Source organism: Micropterus dolomieu, linkage group LG20 (genome assembly GCF_021292245.1).
Source record: "Micropterus dolomieu isolate WLL.071019.BEF.003 ecotype Adirondacks linkage group LG20, ASM2129224v1, whole genome shotgun sequence".
Lineage (NCBI taxonomy): Eukaryota > Metazoa > Chordata > Actinopteri > Centrarchiformes > Centrarchidae > Micropterus > Micropterus dolomieu.
The window spans coordinates 22,780,663-22,791,331 of record NC_060169.1 but is presented as its reverse complement, the minus strand read 5'-3'; the positions used below and the strand labels follow the sequence as shown (position 1 = coordinate 22,791,331).

General features: G+C 39.8%; 1 protein-coding gene across 1 annotated transcript; it reads right to left on the bottom strand.

Annotated features, from left to right (window-relative positions):
• Window positions 1-2,489: 2,489 nt before the first annotated feature.
• LOC123959028 (kinesin family binding protein) lies at window positions 2,490-10,635 on the bottom strand. Its single transcript, XM_046032858.1, has 13 exons — window positions 10,163-10,635; window positions 9,641-9,739; window positions 9,073-9,152; window positions 8,779-8,837; window positions 8,525-8,649; window positions 8,183-8,276; window positions 7,807-7,919; window positions 7,409-7,558; window positions 6,635-6,709; window positions 5,890-6,052; window positions 5,532-5,706; window positions 5,253-5,438; window positions 2,490-4,980 (listed from the first exon to the last, which is right to left on the bottom strand). Exons 1-13 carry the CDS (start codon window positions 10,613-10,615, stop codon window positions 4,842-4,844), a joined length of 1,911 nt encoding a protein of 636 aa, XP_045888814.1. The 5' UTR covers window positions 10,616-10,635; the 3' UTR covers window positions 2,490-4,841.
• Between the last annotated feature and the right edge of the window lie 34 nt (window positions 10,636-10,669).

Below are 10,669 nucleotides of genomic sequence, written 5' to 3'. Positions count from 1 at the left end.
CTCTTCACTGTCAGTTTATATTAAGAAGTTCATTAAGAAAAAAACATACACATCTAATATTTCCAATGCAGGAAAGGAACAGCGATCAATATATTACAAACAGACACTGATTTAGTCAGTTTCTGCTCACACACACAATCATTAAAGTAGGATTTTTTTTCAGTCTCTCTTTTCTTCTAAGACTTCAAAGCCAGCACCAGAAAACATCTGCGAGGTTGGGCTTTTTTTTTTTTTTTAAAAACTGGATTATCCTAAATAGTAAACAATGCTCTCAATTAGCTTGTGGCCTGTTTAGTTTATTGCACAAACACTGGGTGGTGGTATGCAGGCATATGGCCTGTTATATGAAAGGTGTGTGATCACAATAAAAATGGACAGACATCAAAACAAAAAAGAGACTGTTCCAGAGGGTAGCTTGAACATCTCTTCAACCTCAGTATTTCTTTCATCATCATTACAAAACAAATCCACTCTGTCACTATACAGTGATCATTATACTATGTAACATGTATATTCTGTATCTGCTTTTTACATCCCTTCATTGAAAATATCACTTTTATATTGAATAAAATATTCTAAACCAATTTTGGCCCGTCTCATTAAGTAGGAATTTCCAATTTACTTAACACAAAGTTATACTCAACTCTTCATCAACATGTTGAAACATTTTGTCTGAACTTAAATGTAAAACCGAGTTCTGTTTGTTTTAGCAGTTTGACTGCACAGCATGCATTTATATAGTCCCTCAACACTTGAATTGTTAATGATCGTTGGTTTTATCAGTTACTATAGAGCTGTTTTGAAACTTCAAATTCTAGCAATGGGAGGAACTAAGCTGATAACATCTGAGGTTTTGTGATTGTCACATTTTGTGAGAATCAGCAGTTTAATCACACCATCTCACTGCACACCTCAATGTTGCTCAAAAGAGTGTGGTGATGTGTTTTTTTGGTACACAAGCCAAACTAACACTCAGAACTATTTTCCAGAGAGACGCACTGAATTAAAGTCAGTCAAAACCAGATTTCTGTCATTAACAAATCTGACTTGATTTCTTTACTTGATTGTGTGTGTGTAGCTCTTTCTGGTTCCACACATAGAGATGCCATCATTACTCACTTCCAAGACATCTGAGACATCTTCAAATGTAGAACTGCATACATGTTGTATATGCACAATGTGGAGTGAGAAGAAGAGCAGAGAATGTGACATACTGTACATATAAAAGCAAGTCATTCAACGAGTGGGTTTGCACAAACATAGTTTTGAGAACATGGTACTGTATCTAAAAAACTGTTTCAACAAGATGCCCTGGACTGACTATACTCCCTCTGTATTGGAGTCTACACTACACAGAGAACGCTTCCAGAAAGCATGTTGTGTTCTTCTTCTCTTCCTCTTCTTTTTTTTCTGCGTCACTCTCATGTCAGACAAGAAGAGAAGAGAAGAAGACCCAGAGAGAGAGAGAGTGAGAGAATCGTTTGTTTCAGCTGAAACATCAGTATGATGCTGCAGGAAGTGGTAACGTCAGTTACTATCATTTTCCCTCAGGAAATGACTGCCTGCCCAGCTTCACCTCCGCACACACACACACACACACACACACACACACACACACACACACACATCACTACACGCAAAGCATGCCTCCACTCAATGCTCCTCTTCTCATCAAGCAATTTAAAACAATCACTAATATCCAATATGTAATGTTTGATATACTGTATTATGTGTTTCCCTGCAGCAGCCAGTATGTTACTGCTATCTATAAAAAGTCAGCCTTTATAGTCAACTTGGTTTCCATCCCCACCCCGTCACATTATGTGGGATTCAAGTCTATTGTCTGAGTTTATGGCAGTAGAGGCAGCACTATTTTCACACATACAAAGAGACAGTAAACACGCACACAATCGTAAACATATATGCAGATACAACAGGATCAGTGCAGCAGGCCAAAGTGATAATGAAAACACAAGACTTATCTGGACTCTACAGAGGCCGTTGTGAAGGGGAAGTGGAGCAGTGACTGATATTCACAATAAGCCAAGTAATGAGGGGTTGTTGTTTTTTTTAAACACAAAAAATGTAAGACTTGCTGAGTTTTGCATCTGTTCCTAGGAGTGTCTCTGGACATAGCGATCTGACAGCACCCTGAGAGTGTATTCCCAGATAAATGATGCATCACAAGTTCATAAGGAGGACAAAACTGCAAACGGCAGCAAGCCTACCACTTCGCATGTTTTGTTTCTAGAATTGTGAAACCGTGAAGAGAATCAGTATTTTCATCTACTGTAGCCTTATTATCAACATAATAATCTTTGTTTAATAAGGCAATGTCATTAAGATCAAGATCTCTTTTGTAAGAGAAGCTTGAGTGCAGCAGAGGAGATAAGACACACAACACAGCCTGTCACAAGCACGTAAACACAGCGTCAGAAACAATCACAAAAAGGTCCAAAGGTTTAAATGAATCCAAATGGGATCAGAGATTAAAGTTTTAAAGTAATTTTATTTTAAGCCCACTTCTTCTGTCCGTAAAACACATATGACATGAATTGTAACCATCAACAGGAACTGCAGGTCACCTGATTTTTCAGCAGGCACATCTGCTAAGTCTTCACACAAAAACAAATCTTACATCAGCAGAAGTTCAGCAGGTGTGTCAATACACGCTTTGACAAGCATCAGAAAGGTTATGGGGAGCAGAAATAAAAGCAGGGATTGCAGGTTTGCCATGAAATTGTTTCCATCGCGTCACAATTATTTTTTTGACTTGCATGCCTGTGTGTGTTAGTGAGAGAGAGGGGTGGGATGTGTATGTTGATGTTCATAATTTGATTCAATTTGTAAATCTCATGTCAGTTCTCTTGAGCTTTTGTGACACTTTTCTTATGTCTTAAAGGAGAAACCACATAATAAAGGCTTAATGAGATGATGTGACCTGTTTCACATACCCAGAATAATGTACATGTATATATCTGCAACATTGTTTTCCATTCCATATTTATATATTTCTACATTTATTTATGTTGACTGTATGTTTGTCTACATGTAGCACCTTATCACTACATGAAATTCCTCGTATGTGTAAAACACTACTTGGCAATAAAGCTCCTTCTGATTCTTCTGATATCGGACTAATACACAGACTGAGAAGGAAAGACAAACTAAAGGCAAAACTAACAAAGCGTACGTATGAAAGCATCTGCCTTTGCCATGTTTCTCCTCTCATCTGTCTCGGTTCATATCCATACAGAAGATTTGTTTAACCTTAGGACACTGACTTGGATGGCTATGGCGGTAATCAGTCCTGTCACCATGGTGTCACCAGACTTAGCCAAGTATCTATCCTATAGATCAGACACTGTCGTGCAGGAGTACTTTTGCCACAAAGCCACAATGCCCTCAGAGAGGAAGCAGGAGAGTAGGGCAAAGTCGCACGGCTTCACAGTTAACAAAAAATTGGTAATGCGTCATCTCACACATCTGATCTCTGTGGTCAGTGACACTCACATGGACAGCTATTGTGTTTCTTAGGACGTTTTACTATTAAAATGTCCCTTTATCCGCTGCCAGCTGTTACACATGTATGCAGTTGTGTAAATGTACAAAACACTTTAACAATATGGGAAACATGCAGGACACAACGGTGGGAGATGAACAATTTAAAGACATAATTGGCCAAAAGATAAGCTGAGATGATCACCACATTGTTAAAGTCGGTTATGGAGATAAGACACCGTTTTACACACTTCTCTACTGAGACAATTTTAGCCTTTTACTCAGGGAGCCACTCATTAAATCAACTTGGTTATATGGATAAATACCAGAGAAAAGACTGTGGACCTATTTTATACCCAGCCTCTCAATGCAAGTGAAACGCACATATTGGTATTGTGATGTAAGTGTCCATTACTTCATTAGTTTATTATCGAACATACATACAGCATCAACTGTACCTAACACAATGACAACGTGATTCCAAGACAGGAAGAAAATACGCAGGTTCAATTGGACGAGGCTGGCATCATGCAGATTTTTACATCTAATTAACCAGCATCAGTGTGGTCAAGTCTACTTACTGTCACTGGGACGGTTGTTTGTGACGGCTCAGGCAGCAACTTGTCTGTAGTACAATCTGGATCAACTCCACTGTCTGTACCTCTGGCTGCCTTTTAATTAAACTAACCTTGGTTACAGTGGGACTTTACATTTGTTTTACTATCAGAGACATAAAGTAGCTGAAGAAACAGAAGTTTAGTGTGCTGAAGTGTTTTGTAGAAAATAAAGCCTCATTAAATTGATTGAACCCAACATGATTAACAATAAAAACAAGTAACAAGCAGACTAGGGTCACAGAGGACACCTGAATAGTAAAATGAAAATCGGTTATGTACATATCTGCCGTAAGGATGTTTTGGGACTCGTTTTGTTCAAGTCTGACATTTGTGTGTTAAATTTCTTTACTCCAGTTGAGAAGAAAGCATTGAGGCAAAGAAACACAGCTCTAGGTCAATTCCCATTCAATCTGTTAAAACTGTTCCAATTATTTAAATAAAAGTAAACTGACCACATTTTACTACTAGTACAGAGGATAGCACATACAGTATGCTCGGCCTGTAATGTGTTGTCAGTTCTTGTGAAAGCAGCATGCCCACTGCACCAAAAAAAATAAATAAAGAGAGGCCATCACCAATACATATAAGCAAGTCAATCTGCCATCCAGTTTCTGTAATTGTTGGGAGTGTTCATTGGCTATAAGGCGGTAAACTTAGATTGACTGGCTTATTTGGATAGATTTAACACGATTAGTCAAGTCAGTCAGTGAACAGTGGCTTCCTTCAGTTGTTTGTAGTCATCTTTGCCTTAAGGCGGTTGATTTTGAGAGGGAGCAGATCAGCCATCTCCTTACTCAGCTCCAGCTCTGTCTCCACAGCGGCTGCTGCCTCCGGGTGGGCCTCACAATACTGCACCACGTATCTAGACGACAGGTGGAGAATGAAAATGATAGTCAACATATTATACACATAAACAACATGACAGCTGGACGTATGTCGACTGGAGCACAGCCTTTTTCCATTCATATTAACTGCTTTCAACAAAATCCTTTCTATTTCACCAAATACCGTCTTTCATTCTGTTTTCCTTTCATGTTAACGTCAGGAATACTCCTGTTGAGAGCACACCTTTCTATATGCAGCCCAGAAAGAGTTTGGATGTATCCCCATAAATTAACAAATATATCTGCATACTTGTAGTTTTCCAGAGACTTGTTGAGGTTGTCCAGCTGAGCAGAGGGTAAAGAGGAGATCAGCCTGCTGTGGAGTCGGGCCACTCTGAAGCGGGCCACCAGAGCCGGTCTGAGCACCTCCTCTTCAAGGTGCTCCGGAGGCTTCCCCTCTGGAGAACACAGAGAGTCTAGGAACATCTGGAAGTATCTGGAGGGGAGAACAGAGGATTTCAGATAATTTAGATATAAGTGTAGATGCACAGATACACACTGGTATGCCCACACAGACATATACACTCACTTGGCAGAGGCAGAGCAGAGATGGTTGAATTTCTTAATGGTGTGATTATCTAGAGCCCGTGTATCTGCCTGTAAGTTGGCCAGGGTCAGTTTCAGGTCCATCATTTCATTGTAGATCTCAGCCAACTCAAACATCAACTGTCTGCGGATCAATAGGTAGTACTGGGAGTTCAAGTCTGTAGAGCAGCAGAGTCAGACAAAGTCAGATTTAATCAATTATGTCACCTTGCACGGACATTCGGGTTGAACATTTACAAATTATTTTGTTTCGTCTTTTTCTATTTTGCTTTATCTTTCGAAAATATTTTTTCAAAAGAACAAACGAAACCTGCAACTCAAGAACAAAGTTAGTGCAGTACCAATGCAGATTGGCTCTAACATGTCAACTCGTCGTTTGTGCATTTTGCAGCGCCGCTCCAGATCCTCTTCAAAGAAAGCCAGGCCCAGGAACAGAGCGCTGTGATCCTGCAGGATCTCTATGTGGTCCGTCACATAGCCGTCCATCTGAAAGTACTCCTTGGCCTACAAGAGTGAGTGAAAGGATGGAGAGACAGTTTACCATGTTGAAACTATACACTGTGGGTTCAACGCTTAGGGCAAATGTAGACCGATCTGGATGAAGTTTTTACTTGCTCAGAAAACCTGGTTTTGTGCTCCTTACACAATTTCTCATTGCCCTTCAGTAAAATTCTTCTAAGAGGCAACTCTGCCATTAACACCAGCTTAGCATACATACTCATGTCATCCCAGTGCACATTTGTTTCTTGAGGAGAATATTCAAGACGACAATATTGTCGAGGACTTTAGGAACAGTAAAGATGCAAACATGCAGCTCTCAGCTTTCATTGACGTGTCAAGTTCGGTCAAGTTTATTTGTTCAGCCCAATATAACACACAATATCTCAATGGGCTTCACAGCCCCCAAACATAAATGTCAAAACTCAAAAGCATCTGTTTTTATTGCATAGCTTGATTTTTTTTAATCACAATTTTATTTATTAAATTCATTTTAAAAAGAAAACTTGCTCATACAACTTTTTACTTGTGTAAGAGTGTCTTAAGTTGAGGATATGATGGTCCAACCCTGTTTCTGTGTGTATATACCTGTGTGACATAATTCTGTCCCACCAGAAATACACCTCTGGCCTCAGTGAAGTCCAATGGAAGCAAACAGGGCACCTGGAAAACAGAGAATCTGATCTCATCTACTGCAATAATGATACAGTCATTTTAAATATGTATTTAATGTCAGATTTGTTCTCGCTTGTTTATGCTTTTAATATGCAGTGTTCATATCACAACTACCAGCAATAACATACTAAAATCTGATATCTGAAAAAAATAGCTACTGTTATAACACAGGGGCTATTTTATATTGATATCAATAAAAAGGGAAGCACTTCTGCTGCTACTAACCGAGATAATGATGATTTTTGATAACAAGTAGCAGCACAACATGATATGCAACACTAATAATTATAACAAAACCATTACTAGTAGCACAAGCAGTAGTATCAACTTTTTATAAAGTATTATGAATAAATATTATCATTTGTAATTAATTTAACAATTCCCCCCCATTCCTGAATTCTTATGCCACTTGTTAGATAAGCAGGAACAGCTAAATGTTGCAGTTTACTTCAAAAAGTATTTTATTTACCACTTTTAGATGCAGTCCAGCAATGATGCTGCTGAAATAAAACTCAGACTGACTGACATGTGATGTGCAGTCTCTAGAATCTGTCTCTGTAAGATTCAACTTGTCCCACTTGTCTAGTGTAAGCAAATAAAAATACAACATAATATTGAATCACAATACGATAGTATCGAAATGTGAGATAAGCATATCTGACCCAGTATCAGAAACGGTATACAGACCTTCTCTTCATGGCTAGCAATGGAGTCAAAGGTGTCTTCAGAACCGAACAGCAAAGCAGTCTTCCTTCCCTTCTCTTCCTCCTCCTCCTCAACTCTTCTTGCTCTCTTCATCTCTTCTTGACGATCAGTATCCAGTTCCCCAACGTTGTCCTGGTAACAAACAAATGATCAAGCACATTTTAAGGGAGAGTGATACACACACACAGTTTAGACAAAAACAGAAAAGTTACAGTGATTAAAAAAATATATTGTTATGTAGCGCTGTTTGTTTCTGTTACATAATAGACTAACTGTTACATAATAGTGGTGGTGTCGCATGATAAGGGACTACAGTCACATGACTTGTACTTGAGTTTAAAGATTTTATAAGAACAGCCACACATAAGAGCACGCAGTACCTCTAGCAGCTTCTTAGCATCCTGCAGAAGGTTGAGACAGTATTTTATCCAACATCTCGCAATCTCTGCTCTCTTCTGTCTGAGCTGTTCCCTACGTTCACTCTCTGTCTCACCTGGGTCAGACGCAAGGAGAAAAAGATGTGCCAGGAGATGGGGAATGAATGATTGATATATGTGTGGAGGGATGAAGTGTCAGAAAGAGAAAGGAAGGGGATGGCTGATGAAGGGAGGTAGGGTTGGCTGCACAGATGTTACAATGCTTTGCTACACAGTCGTGTTCTCTCCTGTCTGGCTTACTGTATTTGATTAGGGCTACAGAAGTCAGTATTTTTACTTTGATATGTACATTAATTAAAAGATTTAGATGGATACTTGCTCTCCTGTGCTGCGGCCTCAGAAGGAATCTCTCCTGCCAAATCTGATATGACAGTAGCTGCTGAGAGGCAATGTCTGCCTTCCATGTATCGGCCCTACAACACACACACACACACACACACGTACGTTATTAATTATACTGAAAACAAACTACTGTGACAGCGCTAGTAAACACCCAGAGATGATCTTTGATTATTACAACCAAAATTCTTCAACTTGATGTAACCACAAGGAAGCATTTAAGCATTGGTGAAAACAAGACAAAAAGAGATACTAAACCCTTTTAGATGTAAGGTTTTAAAATCACTTGTTTTCAATTACTTTAAATCAATGTATGCTCTACCTTAGTGATGTAATATTGTGATAGTGTAGCAGCGTTCAGAGCCCACTCCATTGGACTGAACTGATTTAACTGTAACTGTCTCTGCAGGGTACTGTGGCAGTAGGTGCCAGCACGCTCAGTTTCACCTGGGAGACAAACACTATAGTTATTATAGTTATTAAGTACATTTTATATATGTTTTTCAGTATTTACTTTACACAAACCAATGAATACATACTGTTCTACTTATCTGATTGAAACAGGATCGGACTCACCAAGGTTTTTATAGACTTGAGCAAGGTAGTACATTGTGTGAGTGTAGGCCAACTCAAACCTGAAAAAAAAAAAGGAAAATTGGAGAGTAAAAAGGAGAATGGCCAGATGGGGGAGCTATATAGAGAAATGTAAAAAGGGGTATGTTGCATGAGTGACCACTATCATATGAACTTTGGAATAATACTGCTAAAACCATCAGTTAATAGGTCTGTCAGTGCACATATGTGTGTGTATGTGTATGTGTGTGTATGTGTATGTGTATGTGTGTGTGTGTGGGGGGTGTTACAAGTTACCTCTTTGTCCTTTCCTGGTGTGTCAGGAGCTTCTCCTCAGTAGTAAAGTACTCTGACATATCAGTGGGAGGACTCCCATCCTGAAACCCCCCCCCCCCCAAAAAAAACAACTGCTGATGAAGAGGATTTGACCATTGTAATTTTGAATCAGTTATATTTGTCTTTTTGATACCTATTGCACTGTATTCACATTTGTTCTTAATTTAAGGAATTCATTTTAACTATAATATAGCAGCTTCAAAAATACCGATAAGAATACCGATGCAATGTCAATGGCATGTACACAAGTTATTATTAAAAATACAAAAATGCAATGCTCTTCCTTGGCTCCTGTCCTGACAGACTGGTAAATTATGGTTATATGACAGTCTACAAGGTGTTCCCATTCAAGTATTTCTCATGAGCATAATAGAGAGATCACAGACCAGTTGCCAGTAATCTCCTTTTTATATAGAGTCTATGGTAATCTCAGATGACAGTGATGGTTTTCTTTGGCCACAGTCCCTCCTGGCCTGTTGACAATACGTTAACCTACCGGCAGAACTGCCAGACAGGAAACCAATCTTACCTCCTTCATATAACGTTGGTAGATGGATTCTGCAGTTTCAAGGAACCCTTGAGCTGTCTCTGTCTCATCCCGGCCTGCCCAAAGGATGCCCAACTGGTTCTGATAACACAAACAGCCAATTACATGAGAAATGATAATTTAACGTTACTCCACAAGGCTTAATAATCAACTTGATGGGTTTGATAGACGGTGTATAAAAAAAAAAAACTAAACTGCTTCCCCACAGGCCTTCAACCCTCCTTCAATGTCAAGAAGTGGCGTTGCTGTATTAAGTTTAACAATGTTATAATTAATAAGTTCATGATGGTTGAATCGTAACAGCATCTCATTCACAATCATATCTGTCAATATTGTTTTTTATTTACAAATGCTGGCTTAACGTTAGCTAACGTTGTAGCCACAGTTTGTACACAACCTCTGCTGTAGTGTCAGAGAACATAGATAACTAGAGTTTACTTAACTGCTGTTAACGGAAAGCTAAGGGACAGTTAAAGCATCATTAAGTTAAAATGTCAACGTTACCCTGACATGGATAAACAGCGACACATTCTCAGAAGACACTCTGCATCTCTCCAGCAGTTTCATGCAGTTCATCAGATGCTCCTGTCCGGCTGACAGCTCCTCTGTGTCGACATGGTTCACGCCCAGATAGTACTCCAAAGCCCCGAGTTTAGCGGCCCGCAGCCCGGCTGCCGAGTCGCCGCTGAAGCCCTGGCCGAATACGTCCTCCCTCTGCCCGTCCACCAGCGGCTCTGTCGGCCGCTGGTCGCCGCTTTCTCCGCCGCTGTCCTCTTCACCTTCGCCGCCGAAACTCTTCAGCGAGCAGTATATCTCTCTGAGGAGCTCCCTTGCCTTATATTTGGAGCGAAACGGGTCATTTTCCGGGTCGTTTCGTGATTCCACATCAGTGAGGTTTTGGGCGTTGGTGAATTTGTCGCAGATAGCTCTCCACTCGTTACTGCCGAGAGACGCCATGTTGGTCTTCTTCTTTATCGTTAGCATGCAACTGGTCCGTTTTATAGCATTACT

What these genes read in the sequence shown, in the direction of transcription:
- LOC123959028 (XM_046032858.1), bottom strand. Translation starts at nt 10,615, where the DNA reads ATGGCGTCTCTCGGCAGTAACGAGTGGAGAGCTATCTGCGACAAATTC. An exon ending in TTGCTAGCCATGAAGAGAAG is followed by an intron (nt 6,710 to 7,408) that starts GTCTGTATACCG and finishes TCTGTTTTCCAG; the next exon opens with GTGCCCTGTTTGCTTCCATT. An exon ending in AAGTCTCTGGAAAACTACAA is followed by an intron (nt 4,981 to 5,252) that starts GTATGCAGATAT and finishes CCTGTCGTCTAG; the next exon opens with ATACGTGGTGCAGTATTGTG.